The sequence below is a fragment of the Pteropus medius genome, unplaced genomic scaffold (genome assembly GCF_902729225.1).
Source record: "Pteropus medius unplaced genomic scaffold, Ma_sr-lr_union100, whole genome shotgun sequence".
Classification (NCBI taxonomy): domain Eukaryota; kingdom Metazoa; phylum Chordata; class Mammalia; order Chiroptera; family Pteropodidae; genus Pteropus; species Pteropus medius.
Window position 1 is genome coordinate 1,494,370 of NW_024345481.1, and position 18,565 is coordinate 1,512,934.

Genomic DNA, 18,565 nt, shown 5'->3' on the forward strand with positions numbered 1-18,565 from the left:
TTCCCTGAGACCCAGCTGCCTGGTGTCTCCAGGCTCTGCTGGCAGCCACCTGGGTGGTGCCTCTGGACTGCAAAGAACTTGCTGCCTCTTCTTTCGCTACCTGGTTGAGTAAAGAGGAAGCAGCCAGCGAGACTGGGGTTATAGGATGGCATCAGCTGAATGGGCCAAACACTGTAGCTGCCTGCGGAGCGGAGTGAGAGCTCCTGAGAAGTAGCAGGCAGGAGACTGGCAGGGACACCGTGTGCCCAGGCCCTCTCCCAGGCTTTCCAGTGCCACCCATTTCCCAAGAATTCCTGGTCATACATATCACAGCCTGGTGCTCCTTATGCCGTGTCGTGTGGGGTGGGGGGGAGGGAGGCGGGGAGGTAGAGAGAGAGAGAGAGAGAGAGAGAGAGAGAGAGAGATCGATGCAGAGCCCACACTCCTGCATACTAACTAGGTGAGATTGGATCTGGAAGGGATGTAAATGTAACTTGAATTCTGTATGAGCTGTAGGCTGAGGTGACCTAACTTTAGCATTTCCTGATGTTTCTATTTTTAAGTTGATGTGCAGGAAGTGACTTGAACGTAGATTTTGCCCTTTAATTGTAAAGGATTTGGGGTGGCAAGCTGCGTGGCTGATAGTGACACCGGTGGGGTCTGTCCTGATGCGCAGAACGGGCGGACAGTGTGCTACCAGGCGTCTCGTACCTGAAGGCTGTTTCCCTCGTCTGGAGGACCTGTGTCTCGTACCTGAAGGCTGTTTCCCTCGTCTGGAGGACCTGTGGGGCGAGCAGGGGAGCGGGGAGGCCGTCATCTTCCGGGGCAGCCTGCCTGCTGCGTCGTCACTGTCCGGCAGATGTTTGCTTGTTGAAGGAGAAAGCTGTCTTAGCCGGTTTTACGTGTGGTGCCTGCCTGACGTTGTACCCGGTACCTGTGGGTGCCTGGCGCTCAGCACCCATCTGACAAGGGAGCTGGAACCTTCTAGAACTGCCTCTTGGGATCCCCGGGGGCCACCAGCCTTGCTCAGAGTGAGTCCGTCCAAAAGGAGGGACTGAGCCTCTGCTCAGCTGCTGCATAGGTGCTCTCGACGGCCACCGGAGATGCTAGACGTTTGACGTTGCTGGGCCCCACCCCGGCGGTTCACTTCCACAGGATAAGGCGAGAAGCAAAAGTGTGTGTGTATTTGCTAGATATAAGGAGATGCCTTGACTTGATTTTTTTTTTTTTTTCATTATTTACCATCATATTGGCCAAAGCCTCCTCTGGAGCTAGCCCGAACTGCTGTACTGTAGAGTGACGAGCAGCGGGTGGGTGGGGAGCATAGGGATAATGCGCCCTAACACTTGTCCCCGTGAACATGTCCCCATGAGGCTGCTCTCTAAGGTGGGAAGCCGGGCTCTCGGTTGGGAGGGGAAGGATATATTTACTCGCTTCAGCAGCTGGTGCTCAGGACGTGGGCAGAGTACAGTGGGACTATACATAGGCATTTGGCACCTAGGACAGGATGTCAGAGCAGTGCCTGTTGAAACCAGCTTGGTAAATAAACATTCGAATTTTCCTGGCCCACACTTTTTTTTCCCCAGGCAGTTTACTGTTCTCCCAGAACCTACTTTGTTCTCATTTCTCCTCTGGAAAGGATGGTAAGGGCACATAACTTTTCATAGGGATACAGGTCCTGGTGAAATTTGAGGCTCCTGGAACGGGAATCCCCACATGTGACACTGTCAGGCTTGGTGTCCCCTGCGCTCCGCCATCTCAAGATCAGTGATGGTGCCTTGCTGGTGGGGTTGGGAAAGGAGTCAGTCACCACAGAGACTGTTTATACCCAGATATGACTCAGCGTCTGTGAAATTTGGGTGGTGGAGCAGCTCAGAGAGCTCCCATCTTGGCAGGGCTCAGGAACCTTCTAGAACTGCCTCTTGGGATTCCCCGGGGGCCACCAGCCTTGCTCAGAGCTGGTTGCTGGGATCCATCCTGTCCCAGCTCATGCCACAGACAGGATGCAAGCCACACCAAAGGGCTCCTGAGGTTAAGGGGCACCGAAGGTGATGGGTAGTGCTGGTGATGGGCCTCACCGATGCATAGTGAAGCCTTTTATCCTGGGTGGGTAGGGTTTCGACAGGAAGGCCATCGACAGTGTTCTGCCACCAGGTAAACAGTTTGCCTTCGGAAGAGATAAAAGTGGTTTGGGGAGTTTTCAGCATTTAAGTTCCAAAGTTGTGGGAATAGATGGAATAGATGACTCAGAATTCACATGACACCTGCTTTTGACATCACCGTGTTATTTTCCCGAGCATCCATCTGGCTCCTCCAGGCTCCAGAGCTCCTGTGCCCGAGCTGCCTCTGCGAGCCCAGTAGACTCAAGGTCTCCTCCATTGCTGTATCCCCACAACTCGGCACGTACCTGACGAGCCGCAGGTACCCAGAAATCTTCACCAGGAGTCAATGAACTAGTCATGTGTTGTATTTTCTGCACTCGATAAACTCTGGAAATGCCGGAGTTCGTTCTTTACAAGGTCCAGGCGGCAAGGATGCAGACCCGATTCTGTCACTTAGGTAGTGGATTTTGTGTGGCATGGCTTCTGTGACGTTGCTCTTCCTTGATGAATGAGACCCGGTCTCTACTCTCAAGGTGAGCTTCCAGTCTGGGGGAGAGGTGACTGGGGAGGGAGGGACAGGCAGACACACGAGTACAACAAAGTGCCACAGATGATGTGAGGAAAGTCCGCACAGGGCTGAGTGGGGACACTCAGGGACAAGTATTCCGAGCACCTAGCACAGCACCTGGAAAATAGCCAGTGCTCAAAATGTGTGTGTTGGATGAGTGGATGGAGGGGTGTGTTTATGCTGCGCACAGTAGGCACACACAGCAGCCTCAGGAGCTGCGATGGAGGAACAGTGGTGAATCACTTTGGATTTAGGGCATAATTTTGCTTTCCGCGTGGTCCTCTTGCTGTGGGGTGGCGGTAAGGACCTGGGAGAGGTGAGCCTGGTATCCCCACCTGTCACTGCTCTCTGAAATTTGCCAAGGGATAGCTCATGCTTTTGTGATCAGTACTGCCATGTCAGGCTAACTTAACTCTACAACCAACAGCAATGAAGTGTGACTTGGAGGATCTGGGTGAGATTAGGGTGTTGAAAGAAGTAAAAGGAAGAAGAAATTAGAACTCCAGTATTATGTAGAAAATTAAAATGTTTTCTTTAGGTCTTGTCTTAAAAGCAAGTGCCTGAGTAGTGGTTGGTGATACCAGCATTTCTATCCATGAATTCCCTCAACCTCCTAGGGCTCCCATAGCTCCTAAAAGTCTTCCAGAGGTCATTGTTCTTGCCCCCACCATACTGGAGAGTTTGTCAACGTCCGTCCGTGCCTTTGAGGCCTAAATCAATTCAGGTGTGAGACTGATGACTTCTCGTAGCTAAGTGGGATCCAAAACCATCTGATTTCACCTAGTTGAGGAGACAGTCTACCACATACAAGAATTAGAATGTAAACCGATGTTATATTTTAATAGCGCTTATCTTTCCATCTTTCTTGCATTTGCTCACTTTAGAACCACTGGAAGGAATAGAGATGGCACATGTGTATAGGTGTAGGTTGGAAAACCACGTGCTCTACTTACCTTTTATATTAGTTCTTAGCCCTTACTCAGGAAGGTTAACACAGGTTTGCCGTTCCTCTTGGGACTTTCAGTTTAGGATGAAATTGTGGTCGATCCCAGAAAAAAAAATTATACTTGTAAATGAGCAGGTTGTGGGTTGTAATAAGAATCTACGCTATTACGTCATTGGTTTTCCAAGATATCCTGGTGATTTTGCCCTCACTTAGCCCAAAATGCAGAAGTACCAACAATAGTCACAGCTGTTTGATTCTTGGTCCAAATAAATGATCAAAGGTCAGAGTTTAGTGAACTGCGGTTCGCAGAGCAATGACAAGAGGAACAAGGCGTGCAAGTCATTGTTTCCATCGGTCATTGGTCACCTTTGATGACAACAGGCAGATACGGTTTCTTCAATCGGCCGGAGCCCAGCTCCGTTTCAGAACCAGCTATGTGCGTGTGGTAACGTCAGCGTCACCGAGGACCGCTGTGTGCGGCCTCCTAGGTCGTTCGTTGATTTTCCTTTCTTCTCTCTCTCTCAGCCTTTAAACCAGTCGTGACTTCTCTCTGCCGATGGCCAAACCCACATATGTTTTTGTCCCTTTTCATGCAGATTTCAGCAACGTCCCTGACATCACAACTGGCCTGAAAAGGAGTCAGACTGATGGCACTCTGGGTCAGGTTTCCCCCAGGGAGAAAGCGGAGCAGACATTCAGGGTAAGATGCCGTCCCAAACCGCAAGTAAGGACGCGGCAGGCGAGCGTTCATGCCCACCTTTTCCCGAGGCGGGGGACAAAGAAGATGAGCTGTCCTGTCCCCGGATCTGGCAGTCATGAAAGACGTTTTTCTCCCCACAGACGACAGTGTCTTTATTTATTTGCAGCGAAGGACTGAAGGGAGCCACTGGCTCTGGCCAGACCTGCCATGCCTTCTGTCAGGCTGCCATAGAGCCGTGTGAACACGGTCATTCGTACGGTAGGGCGGTTTGGACAAGAAAAGTCAAAGCTCACATGTTCCGAAAGCCACAGTAAACTACTATCCCATTCCTTTTGTATATATATTTTGACCAAAGATAAGTTATTTTTTGGCATGTCGTCATTTCGTTGTGGTAAAATATGTAAAACATAACATCTGCCATTTTAAGCACTTTTGAGTGTACACTTCAGTGGCGTTAAGCACATTCTCAGTATTAGGCAACCGTTACCACGGTTGTCCGTATCTAGAACTTTTTCATCACGACGAACGGAAACTCTTTGCCCACCAGGCAGTCACTCCGTGTTCACCCCAGCCCCTCACACTCACTCCGCCCCCGCCGTAATCCTGTCCGCCTGTTCTAGGTACCTCATAGAAGGGTGATCGAACAATATCTGTCCTGTTGTTTCTGGGGCATTTCATTTAGTATAATGTTTTTAGGGTTCATCCATGTCATAGTGTGTGTCAGAACTTAACGCCACTTCTTTTTATGGCTGAATAATACCGCATCGTATGTCTACACCGCATTTGTTTATCCACTCATCTGTCAATGGACATTTGGGTTGTTCCCACCATTTGGCTGCGGTGAGTAATGCCACGGTGAACACTGGCATACGAATACTCGTTTGCATCCTCGTTTTCAGTTCTTCAGGGCGTGCATCTGGAAGGGGAATGGCCAGGCCCCGTGGTAATTCCGTGTTGTTTTCCACAGCGCCGTACCCTTCTGCATTCCCACCAGCAATGGATGAGAGTTCTCCATATTCTCGCCAATGCTCGTTATAGTCCACTCCTCTCTTGCATTTTTAACTCTTCTGAGCGATCCTTTCAGAAGTGGTCTCATTGGCTTCTATTTTAATGCACAGTCTAGTTTTACCTGATTTTGAAATAATTATTGTATTTCTTGCCTCTGCCTTCAATACAAAACAAGAATGGAGGAAATACAAGCTATGGCATGTATTCAAATAAAACTTACATCAGGATCACACTCCAGGTGGGTTTAGACGAATACTACCCCGAGCCAGTACCTTGGTGTGAGTGGCCATGCGCGTGTCTTTTGGTGACCGGTGACCTTCCCTGTGAGAAGGGTGGAGCAAGCTGGAGCCTACCAGCTTCCAAGTGGATGCTGACGGCCACTGGCACCTGGCCTCTCCTCTGTTCAGCCTTTTCCTTTGTTGTCCTCCCTGTTCCCTGTCCACCTCCTCAAAATTTCCCTTCTTTCTGACTCTCATACAAAGCAAATACTCAGCCGCCTTCACTGGTCTGGTTATGCTCCCAGGATGCAATTTCTTTTACTAAACTGAAATCATGAGCATTTTAAATCTTACTACTCTGTTCTGTCTCTGGTGGGTTAGTTATTTTTGAGAATCCATTATTATAGCTAGTATTCATCTCATTTTTTTTTTTGAAGGAATAGATGCTAGAACATCAAAGAGTTGTGTTTTGATTGCTTTGTCTTAAATTTTTTTTGAAAAAGCAAATATTTCTGAAACACTCAAGTAGCTAGGCTGTCTATTTAAGGTAAGTGTGCCTGTGGGCACTGTACAGTGTGGCAGCTTGGGGCATCACTTAACGCCATTACGGATAATGACTTCCTCTCTGTTATAATCAGTTTAAGTTATACATTGAAATTCTTAAGAAGGAAATGAAATTCTTCTCCAAATTTTATATTATTTTAAGATTCGATGAAATATTCAAAAAGTTACCATGTTGAGGCCATTTCCGATTCCATTGTTTAACAACCTATCGTAACAAAGCATTTATAAAATGAACATTGGAGAAGCAGTTAGAAATTTAGAAGAGTGAAAGCTGCAGTTCAGCTTGAAATCGGGGCTGAGCTTTAATTTTCATCATTAAAACGGTTAAAGGAGAAAGGAAATAAATGCCAAAGAACATAGAAAAAATATTAAAAGAGAATATGAGCGTGTAAAGCATTTGTCGTCAAATTCCTCTCGAGTCTCAAGTGGTTATCTCGCCTTTTTCAAACTTGAAGATACCTATCTCTCTCTAATAATGGATTTCCGTACATAAAATCCTAATTAAATGCCCAGCAATTATTCAGTTCACATGTTCTTTGCTCCTTAGGTGAAAGGAATCAGTGACCATCAAAAGTAATAATTGCAATGGAGATGAGTAAAAAGAAAATTTTAAATTTAAGAATTAAAGATAATTTTCTGTCTGTATTATCATTTTCAGCCTCCTAGAAACACCAGGCTGTATCTAAAAGCAATCTTTTTCTGTTTTCCAAATGGCAACTTGGGAGATTTATGATGCGTGCCCGGCAAGCGCCGGGCGTGGATCTTTCGGGATCGTCCTGGCGCTGTCCCATGGACACGAGAGATGCTCACGGGAGATGGTCACTCTGCAGAGAGAAGACCTGCGCTGTTTCCAGGGCTTTTCAGTCTGACCCATCTGTCCTTCTCAGGGGTCATTAACTTCTTTCAGATTAGACCCTGGTTGAACCTGGGCTGTTTGGGATATTTTACTAACAATATTCTAGACTTCAGAATAAGGAATAATTTCCCTCGAAAATCAAATGCAGCCTGGCTTGATGAAGCACAGCTGTAACTAAGGCTTTTGACAGCCCCACAATTTCTGCAAATGGTTCATAATTGATTGCCTTCTTTCTCTTCAAGGGTACCTATTACTGTCACAGCTCTTTGTGTGCCCCTGTCAACCTCTCCTCGGTGGGAGAGTTTTTTTTTTTTTTTGGTTTTGTTAGCAGTTGGCTTGCACTATTGTAATAGTTTGGAGTTTGAAAGGAATAAACAATTTCTTTTTGGGTGAGGGGGTTGAAAGTTCCTGGTTTGTTCTGGGAACTGGAGGTGTGCTAAGCAGTCCCCCCAGAAATGCTGCTTGTGTCCGTTTTCGGCTCTCCGAGCTGGCCCTGAAGATGTGGCACTCAGCGGCTCTGTCATCTCCGCGTGCGCCCTAACCTGGTGCCCTCCCTGAGCGGGTGGACTCCTGGCCAGGGGTAGAAATGCAGAGGAAGGGGGTGGGCCTTCCCCGATGCTGCCTGGGAGGAAGAGCTTGGTGGCGCTAGGACATCGTTGTGAATGTGACTTGGAAGAACAGTTCGGGATTTTTTTCATTGCCTGGGAATGAGAGCAAGAGAAAACGTGTGTGTCTTACTCATTTCTCACCAGCCGGCTCTAGATGCAGTCGTTTCTCCCAGAGGGAGCAGGTCTCTTTGAACTTCCCTTTCTATGTTCAGCACGTAAGTAAACGAGGGCTTTGATTCTGAAGGATGAAGATTGTGGTCCATGTAAGGGCTTGCTTGCATGGTTTTCTTTTCTCTGTCTCGAAAGTTGATTTTACTCTAAAATGTCTAAAGACTGTTATGCAGCCGAAAGGATATATAGATATATATATATTTTTTTTTTCAGAAGGGATTCTGACATTGATTGTTAAGCACTCTTTACAACTAAGGGTAAGAGAATTTCTTTTGGATACTAGTTATTCTGTGACACCGTCAACTTTTCTCGTTCCAAGGATGTGTAGGTCTTTAAATTGATCTCTGAAATAGTTTCGTCCTTTTGAAATGAAATACAAGGATATCGAAGTCTTAGGGAAATTTCAAATGTTGACTCTGTAAAATACGTTTGAAAAGAGAAATAATTTGATGACCGTAAATAATTTTATGCTTTGTACAATTTCCTCGGAGTGCAGCATATACTCGTATTGGACTTAATGCTATTTAAAAAATCCACAAAAGTGAAACCGTTTTCTACAGGGTAAGCAGGGTTTTTACTTTCGTTATGCCCGATGAAGTATTTTTCATCTTTTTTAGGAGAATTTTATGTAATCACCTAGTGTAGCTTTGGCCATGCTTATTTTTACAGTTCGTAGGCGTTGTGTTGATGGAACAGAGCACACAGAATCTGGAGATATACAGCATGACAACTGTGTGTTGTGCTCTTTGCAACTGAACCAAGTTGAAGATATATTTTGTCCCGTTTATTTTTTCAAGGAAGAATAAAGGGACACGCGCTAATGGCTGGGTTTTAGGACAAAGCACGGACATAACTTGCATTTAGTGTTTAATGCCTGCTCACCCACTTAGCTTAACCTTTTGAGTTTTTCACGTGAATTGCTTTGAAGAGCTAGCAGAGCTAAGAGGCAACAGGGAAAGAAAAAGATTATTGGGCTACATGATTTATTTTCCAGCATTTTCAAATTACGCATCTTTCATACCTTCGAGTCTCCTGCATTATTTCGAGATCTGTTTGGTTATAGGATGTTTTTGTTAAAAAGTCAAACTAAGATATAATTTATTTATAAGTAGTAGCCTTTCTCCATGGCTGCTATTCAATAGATGAATGTAATCGTGACCTTTTATAGAAAAGCTAAACATACCTATTTCTAAACGCATGTTATCTGACATAATCCCTGGATGAATGAGCAGAGAGAGAGAGAGAGCGCGCATCCTCGAAGCAAACTCATTGTCCCTGAAAAGTGACTTGGGGTCTGATATTTTCCAGGAGTGAGACAGTTGTCTTTCACGATGATTGAGTTCCACGTAGCCTTTTCTCATAGGCACTGGTATAATAGAGCTATTGACCTCATGGTTGGAAACCCGAATCTGTGTCCTGATCCACCAGGCTTTCCCACTATGTGACCTGGGACAAGATACCCAACATTTCTAAGACAGCGTGTCCTCATCTATAAGTAAAAATAACAATACCACCAACCCCGTGCTGTTCAGAGGATCAGGTACGACTAGAAGCACAAATATGAGAGATCACTAGACTAAAAGTCCCCCTGTCCTGATGTGTCACATATATGTGCATGTTGTGACCCCTTTCCCCTCTGCTCACCTAGTACATGCCTTACCCATCTCAGCTGCCTTACCAGCTTCCGAGGGCAGTGTCAGTGGTCAGATCCTGCGAGCTGTCCCATGAGATGAAAATGAATTGGAAACCAAGGGCCCTGGCAGTTAGTCCTTTTAGCTCTTCAAAGGCAGGAAGACAAAGCCTGCTCACCTTTTAGCTTATTTTCCTTGTGTAGTGTGTTGTGAATGGATGACCTTTTGTAAAGCGTCGCCTCAAATGACTAAATAAAAATAGTAGATGTTGGATCTGCCTTCATCCCTAGCAGGAGTGGGGGCTGTGATGCTTAGTGGGGCGCGGGAGACTTTGCCAGGTCTTGCAGACTTGCCACCTCTTAGAAGAGAGATGTCATGTCAGCGCGTAGAGAGGCGCCAAGGACGCAGGCCGGATCAAAGCCGAGCTGAATTTTCCACCAGTTCTCAAGTGCGTTGTTCTTTTCGAATATCACACTTCCCTTTGGAGGGACCTGGTGGCAAGTCTGTGGACTCGTTCGAAGCGACTGTCCTTAGTTTGGAGTACGAAAAGCCATTTGATCTCTTTGTGGTTGGTTGGATTTTTTTTTTCTTTTAATTTCTCATTTTCCTAGCTTCAGGGTATTAGTCCCTGCTCCTCCTGGCCTATCCTTGATCATTCGGGCCGATGCGTTAGGAGATGCCAGCTCTTTGCTGGGTGTGGCAGGAAGGGACATCGCTGCAGCATGAAGCACATAAGAGCCCTGTCCTCCTTGTTGCCAGGGATCACTTACATCTTCAGTAGGTGAGAGATGTCCCCCACAGTGCCAACCGAGCAAGAGAGAAAGAGAAAACCGGGTCCCCGTGCGGAGCGTGGGGAGGGCTGACCACAGGTGGGAGCAGTGAGCCCGAGGTGCAGGTGGCGTGACAGCTCGGAAGCGGGCACACTGCGTGAGTGGCGGCCGCATGGGAGCGGTCTGGGAAGGCAGAGCCTGTCCAGTGGACGAAGGACAAACAGTGGAGTTGATGAGAAGGCGCTGATCTTGCCGGTGGTGGCCTCTCTCTCCAGTTCCTTTCACAGCTGCCTCCCTGTCAAAGTGGCCACAGGGTGTGGTCCTAGGGGTTCAGGCCCCGCCAAGCGTGTCCCTGGACAGAAGAATCAAACTTGAAAGTGGAAGGGGCGCTGTGGCCGTCGGCAGAGCCGTGGGCTGACCGGGGCCCAGAGACACACAAACTGCCAGCAGCAGGCTGCTGCCTGACGAGCGCTCAGCTGCCTGCGCCTTTGCCACGGCGGCTTCTAAAGCCCACACACGGGGACTTCCAGTCGAATGAGACCGGACTGGCACGTGTGGACCGTGGGAGGCTGGGGGTGTGTCGCAGATGCGGCACAAGGCTCGCGTGCTCTGTGCTGGCATAGGATACCGTTTAGGCAGCAGAGGCCACGGCGCGGGGGAGCCTGGGGCTGGCCACGGCCCTCTCCTCTCCTCTCCTCTCTCCTAATCTGTGAAGTGGGGATGATTAGCTCCTGACTCACAGAGGAGCCGGCAGGGTCGAGGCGGGCATGCAGTCCCTGTCTCCCCCTCCCCCTTTGCTCTTAGGTCACTGGCTTTCATGTCCACGGGGCCGGCTCCCTTTTAGCCTCTTCCTTTTCTGCCCACGGCACTGTCCTGCCCGCCTCCTCCTGCCCCTGCTTCCTCCTCCTCCTCCAGACTTTCCCTTTTCAACCTTTTTTTTTTTTTTCTGAAAAAAAAAGAGTTGTTATTGAGAGTCATCTTCAGAATCACAAAATGAAGAGAGAAGGAGGAAGTCGTAGAGGCACCCGTGAATCAGCGGGGTCGGCTGTGGGATCGGGGCTTGCGGGGTGGGAGCCGGCTGTGGGATCCACACGCAGGAGAAGCAGCCCCAGGGCTGGTGGGATAATGACTCTCCCTTCCTCACCCTGCTGGGGCGATGACTAACAGCAAAGAGACTCGAAGACTCCCCAGAGCTGAGGCCACACGAAGCTTTGACCCTGACCTGGCAGAGATGCGTGTGGACCTACCTGGTCTTGGCCCCATGACTTATTTCCCACGTTTATTTCTGGCACAGGCCTCTCCTTATCCTCTCTTTCGAAACAACAGGGGCTGTGATTTCGCTACCGCCCTGTCTGAGATGAGACTTCAGGAAGGATGCGTTTGTCCTTTTCAAGGCAAACAAAGGGCTAAGTTCAGTGACTAGCCGGACAGCTCCCTGCAACTTGGGTGGGGAAAGGGTCTCCAGACTTGCTCTTTGAAACCTCCCCTTTGTTTCCGTCTGGGGCCGGACAGAAAGGTCCCTCCCTGTGTTCCGTGCTGCTGGCTGAGGGATGGGCCGTATGCTCATGCTGGTGGGGAGAAGTCGTAGGGTCCCTCCATCTTCCTTCCTCATCCATCCACTGTGGCGTTTGTACCTGTGTCTCCATCTGTTTCCTTTCTAGGCATCTTGGGTCAGAGCTGGAGAGGTATGGAGACCTCAGTTCGATTTTACTTCTTGGGGGAGAAGAAAGCAGGGAGTCTGAGTTTCTCAAACTAAATCCTAACTTCGGTAAGCCCCATGAGCAGGCTCTGTCCGTTCTCGGGGGAAGCCATCCGGGCATAGGGTGGTCTCGCAGGAAGAACGCATGGGACTTTGCCCCAAGTCTTACACTGAAACCGCTTTGTGCTTGGAGAAGTCATCAAACTTCTGCATCGATGCAGGCGAGGGGCGGGTCTGCCAGTCTCGGAGCCCCATCCTGGCTCTGTGTGTGCTGCTGGGGCCCACTGTTCCCCATCTTTCTGCCTACACACTTTTTCTAACGCCATCTTTTGCTTGGCATGGTCTTTTGTCCTCATGAATCCAGAGAGGTGCTTAGAAGAAAACTAAATTTCAGAAGAATCCAAGTAGAATTAGTATTGATCTATTATGGTCCTTCGGACAGTTATCAAAGTTAAAACTTCAATGGTTTATGAAGGTGAAGATGGTTAGATACCTTATTCCCATATCCGCTCTGGTCTTTTACTCTCTTTCCTTGTTTAGGAAGTTATGTAGAGCAGACCGAATGAGTATCTGATGAAAGCTGTGAACCCTCAGAAAATTGCTCATATACACACGTAACAGTGGTCCACGATTCCAGGAGTTCGCTGACCTCATCATGCTTCACTGTGGATTGCCCCCAGCCCTTAGGAATCTAGAAATTCTAGGTTCAAAATTCTGACTTTCAGTAAACATCTAAATAGTCTAGCTTCTGTCTTCACTTAATATTACTGATATTACAGAATCAATTGTCAAGTGCCTACAAAATGAAAAGCACCGTTTGTTTAGTCAAGTAGCATTTTGAACTTTATTTTTATCAAGCCTAATTGTTTGGGTGGGATTGGCCGTTAACGCTTTAAATAAATAACAACCCCTCTCTAAATGGCAAATAAATTATTAGGTCACGACCGGAAGAGACAATATCGACGGTGGTGGTTAGACATCCCTAGATTCTTGAATACCGAATGCAACAGTACGTGCAGGTGTTTTAGCATTTTAAAAAGTTTTATTTTCTAGAATCAGCGAAAAAAAATGAGTTGGGGGCAGGGGCATGAATTTAAAATTTGGTTGCAGACCAAAATGTTACAGTATTCGCTTTGGTAAAATAAACAGCTGTCCGACCTCCAGGACGGGAAGGTTTATACGCTCAGTTCAGAGGTGGTTCGAGTCGTGGTCTGAGGATACTGAGAATCGAACTTCACCTTGGCCACCATCACACCCGCAAGCGAGCTAAGGCTTTGTGGCTGCTCACCGCTTTCCTTCCTTTTGAAGAAATAGCAGCCACAAGTATGATCTCATTTTGTCTGGCCACTATTTGGGCACCATGAATCCTATCTGTTTTGTCTTTAATATTTACCAAGAATGGGGTCGGTGTAGTGTCCCACTGGTTTGTCCATTCGTTCATGAAAAATCTCCTTCACAAAGGCGTTGGCAGGGTTAGCCACTGTCATGTGAAGTAGTCATGCTGGTGCCTTCTTTAAATATTGTGTATACTTAGAGATTGCAGTTCAATGAAAACTTTGTGCCGGATAAATGAAGATGTATGTTCTTCATTTATGCCTTTCATTACTCATAGCACATTCTCACTTTTTAATAAGGCCCCAAACACAGAGTGTAGCCGCTTTCACTTTAAAAAAAAGTAAGTTCTGAGAAATAGCTCTGCGTCACTTGGCAATTTCCTCTCCAGTCTCAGCTCTGAGTAGATGCGTGTGCCACTCTGTGTTCGGGGCGAGGTGGCTGAGAGAGGAGAGGTCGTGGAGAGACTCTGCCTAGGGAGGTCATGGCGTGTTCGCCATCTCAGATCCCAGCTTCTCACTGCTGAGAGTAAAGACTGGAGTGGCCGTTTTGTAAGTCAGTCTCCTGCTCTTGATAACAGCATGAAGAACAGGGCAACAAAAAATACACCTGTCACTAATTTGGGAGACAGGAGAAAAACGCAGGTATGTGGAAGAGGCCGCCCCCACCCCACTCTCTCTCTTTTCTCCTTTTCATTCTTGTGTTTGTTGTCACCTCCTCCGGCCTCCTTGTGTTTGTTCAGCTTCCAGCAAGTTCCTCCTCCTCCTCGGTTCACCTTCCTTCACGCTGGCCGACTCTCCGCTGCCACCTGAATTCTCCCGTGGTTACAGACAACGTGTCAGACGAGGAAGCCCTTAGACGTGCAATTACTTAGAAAGTTCCAGCCCGACACTTGCACAGCCTGGGGTTTTGTTGCTCGCTGCTTACAAACCACAGTGTATAACGTGGGTCACTGTTCTGCCTCTCAGGCTACTTTGAGCGGCCACTGGAATTCTCTAGGATCCATCCCTTCACCGTCTGTCCAGTCGCGAGGTAAAGGATAATCAGATGAGCAGACTGGCCCGGCCCCATCAGCCTGGTGATTGCCAAACCGTTTCCTGAAAGTAATCGTTGGCCGAGTTTAAATTTGATGATTTCACTTCTACTATTTAGTCAGTGTGAGATTTTAGAGATTGGTTGGTGGTAAAGTCTCAGAGAAATGTGTACGAAGCACACGTTATTCCATATGAGATGATTCTTTTGAGACCTCGTCAATAAGAAGTAATCCAGAGTAATGTATCAGACTTGATTATCACATTGCTTAAATCTAGCAAAAAATATATATAAACAAATACTGTCAGGATATTAACAAAATAACTTAATGTTTTACATTATTTTTGATTTTTTCTCCCTAAAGCTGTAGTTTTTTTTGAAACCAGATTCCAAGCATTGTTTTTAGCTGAATATTAGAACTGAAAATCAGTCCTTTTTAAGCATGAAGGGGATATGACAAATCGGAGTGCCTCAACCTTCTCTCCTGACCCATGTACCATTCGTCATAAATGATTGCGGGGCATCCTTGACCCGCATCACCTAATGAAAGGGCAGTCAGTAGAAGTTGGTGTAATGGTTAAAGATGTCACAAAGGGACCGACCTCTGGAGGGAATAAAGAAAAGGGCCTTCTTCTTAAAGCGACAGTAGGGGCCATGCATGCTTGCCAGCTGGCCACGTTGGCTCACTGTGCATCCGTGATGGCACCGCTTCTAAGTGGCAGCAAGAGACTGTGGATGGTGAAGTTTAAATGTTCAGGAAAGTTCCTTAAGAATTCATAATTCGCATCAAACTCAGGGCCAGGAAATGGCTCCCCACGTTCCCCAAACCAGCGCACATGCTCCTGTCTACCTGCCCCAGGTAGGGAAACCACGGCTCGGTTTCTTCCGGAGCACGTTAACAGAGCGGAGGCAGGTGCTGGCTGTTTTGTGGCTCCTTCCTCGGTGTCCGAGTGTTGCCGGCACCTTGGGTTGACTGTCATTGTCCCTATGGCCAGGTACAGTTGACTTTACATTTGGAGAGTGGGACATAGAAGAGAGAGAAGAGGATTCATCAGAAGGGTCTCATCCGCCTGCTGGGTGAAGTTGGAGAAGAAGGATGTTTGTCTCTGGACTCACTGTTGCCAGGGCAGATGGGAGGAGGGACAGTGGGATGGAGTGCTGGAGCCTCAGCCCTGAATCCTTAAACCCTTATTCGTTGAAAAGAATGGGATTCCATTTCCACGGTGGTTTTGAGGCAGTGAACTTAAAGAGTCACGCGTGTGAAATGGCTTTGCAAACTGCAGGGGGCTCCGAGCAAGGATGCTGGCACGGCCCTTAGCATGCACTGTGAATTTTGTATCCGTTATCTCATTTAAACCCATTTTCTCCATGACAACCCATTAAATAGATATCACTGGCCCCGTTTAGCGTGGGAAAATGAGATAGGAGAAGTTAACAGGCCAGCCAGTGATAGGTCTGGTGGTCAGACCCTGCTCTGTCAGATTCTAAAGCTACTTCTTGTCACGGTACCAGACTGCCCAGTAAGGAGAATGTGGCACCGATCGTAGGAAAAACGTGAAAAACCAAAGAAATAACTATGTGTGTAAATATCAGAGACATGAAATACTTGTGTATTTACTCTCAAAATTGACTTAGGGGCAGAGCAGCAATATTTGTTAAGTTGAATGTAGAATGTTAGAAATCTGGACACAACTTTTTGGTTCTTTAGCTTTATTTACAAATTTGGTTAAGCTACATAAATGTGTTTTTGTTTTGTCTTATCCTTTAAAGAATCTATTTTATAGAGCCATTTAATGAAATGTCAGTAGTTGCTACTATCAAATCATTTGAAACCTCTAGCAGAAAAGTTCTTACAGCCAGGAACACCAGGTATTACTAGCTGATACTTGCATCTAAATAGTAATTAGTCTGATAACGTGAAGTGTAGTTTTTGTACTATGTGTAGTACAAAACGTTTTTGCCTTTGACTTATTTAGTAGATAAAATTTGTGTTTTAAAATCTGCCGCTATATAATAACCTTAAAATTCATATGGTACAAAAAATAGATACTGGTCTTTTTAAAAAACCACTTAAAGCTATATTTGGGGTACATTTAAGCAGAGGAGTGTTCCAGAAAACCACTTACATCGGAGCAGACGTGTTCTTCTCCTCCCGGAACTGGTCGGCTGGCTTCCTTCTGCCTCTTCTACGTGGCAGCAGCTGAGTGTCCCCTCCGCGGGTACTGTCTGCATACACTAGAGGGGTCTAGTTATACTGAATCCATAATTTTGTCAATAATTCTTAGAGAAGATTTCTCCAGCATTTTATAGCCACTAACTAATCTGAGCATGCCTTTTCAATGTCGGGTTTCCCATTGGAGCTCCCTCCTTACATAATTACATTTATATAGAGTCCCGCCCCTCCCCCCCCAATCCCATCCTTTGAAGGGTAAAAATGTCTTTGGAAATGACCTTCTAATACTCTTGTTGCTTCTGTGTTATTTGCTATTTTTCCCACTCTTTTCGGTGGTGGGAGAAACATTACAAGAAAAACGGCACCTTTCAACAACGGTAAAGTAGTCTAAAAAAACAACTCTGGTGGTAGGTGTCATCATAGCGTCTAGCTTGTGGATTCCTCCAAACATATTTCCTGAGATAAAATTATATGGCAACAATATGTCGATAATGATCTCATAGAAAGACAGCTTGGACAGTGGTAGGGTGACAACCATTAAGAGCAATGAAGGGCAGACAGCAAGTTGACCGTATCAGTCTGCCCTTCATTGCTCTTCATTAATGAGCACCCCCCCACGATCCCCAAACCCCACCAATAAGAGGAATCCAAGAGGACAGGGAGACCTAAGGCCTAGGTTCCAAAACAAGATAGACCAAGCCAACTAGATAGAGCCAGCAGGGGGCGCAACTCTACGACAGTCTGGAAGCTGATCTAAGATGCCTGAGGAATAGCATCAAGGAACTGGACCAGATGCCGCTGAATTATAGTTTTCTGAGCATCTCAAAACCGCTCTCAGAGCTGAGTGCTTGATCTGTAGCTGGAACCAGGTGTTGCCCTACTTTTTCTAGGTAAGGGAACCAGGAGCCCACGTGGGTTACCACGAGAAAGAAAACATACTTCTTCGGGAACCGTAGAAAGGGAGCATGCTCAGCAGGGGGACAGTCTGGGCGAGGGTAGCTGGGCAGAGATGTCTTGAGCAAAGCTGGACCCAGGCTGAACTGTTACCCCTGACTCTGCGGGATTCAGCTGCGCTGTCCTCGGTCTTCTGTTTACAGTGTAGACTTTACCTGCCCAGAAAATCGGTGGCTAACAGATTTGCCAAAGAATTTGATTATGATTGGTGTTATTACGTGTTTTCTCTTCGAACAAAGTGACAAATATAGGAAAAAATCTCAACCTTGTACCTTCTAACACTACGTAACACTTAATGACCTTTCCTACAAAAATGTCTCAATAGTATTAACTGTTGCCAAGAATAAAGTCAGAGACATAATAAAATGTTGAATAGAAATGTTTTTTGAGAAAACTGGCAGTAAACATGGAAACCGACCAGAATGATAGCGTTAAATGTTAAAAGGGGGACTTATTGTAAATACACACGTTTAAATGAATTTATATAATTATCAGAACAAAAGTTGGCTAGAGAAAAATGGAAGAGAAAAACAGCTTAGACCTGTGGATGGAAAGTGGGTGGAGGATAGTGTTGGTAGATAAGAAAAGTCATAGTTAAGTATAAGTGTTTTCCAAAAAAAATCAAAAGATATTGGTTTAGAGACTTTTTTTAACTAGATAAACATAGTCATAATGAATGTTAAATGATATAATGACAGGAAAACATTTAAATATAGGTCTTAACGTCCCAAGGCACAGGAAAAGCAAACTGAATCATTCCATCCATTCTAAAGCAGCACAAAGTAAAAACTGTTAAGAAAATTTAAGTCGTTTTTCTGAGCCCTGGATCCTAGCCAGGTGAGCACGCAGGTGTTTCTGTTTTTTTTTTTGTTGGCACAATTGAGAGCATACTACATAAAAGGGTTTGTATCTTACGTGAATTAAGATTTCATTTGTAGTCTAGAAAAACATATAAACTTACATTTTGATTTACTCACTGAAAATTTCCAGGAAGAAAAAGTTGCATAGATTATTTCGAATTTTAATTGAGACTTCATTGTGAAAGAAGAATCCTTTTTTTTTTTTTTTGTTCTGGGTTCATCTCTTTATAGCAGAGTTTGGCAAACTTTTCCTGTAAAGGGCCAGACAGTAAATATTTTAGGTTCTGGCAACCGCTCAGCTCTGCGGTTGAGTGCGGGGGCAGCCGTGGACAGTCGGCCGATGAACGAGGTGGCCCAGTGCTAATAAAACTGTATTTGCAACAACAGATGGCAG

The 18,565-nt window shown here is 46.3% G+C and overlaps 1 protein-coding gene across 6 annotated transcripts in view; it reads left to right on the top strand.

Annotated features, from left to right (window-relative positions):
- Positions 1-18,565, top strand: part of TIAM2 (TIAM Rac1 associated GEF 2) — a 200,736-nt gene that overhangs the window by 150,337 nt on the left and 31,834 nt on the right. For 5 of the 6 annotated variants that reach the window (XM_039873856.1, XM_039873857.1, XM_039873862.1 and 2 more), the window contains one exon: positions 4,192-4,295. The exons of the other annotated variant lie outside the window; for it this stretch is intronic. In XM_039873856.1, coding sequence (XP_039729790.1) covers positions 4,192-4,295 — 104 coding nt within the window. The remainder of the gene's footprint in view (positions 1-4,191; positions 4,296-18,565) is intronic. 6 annotated transcript variants of the gene reach the window in all.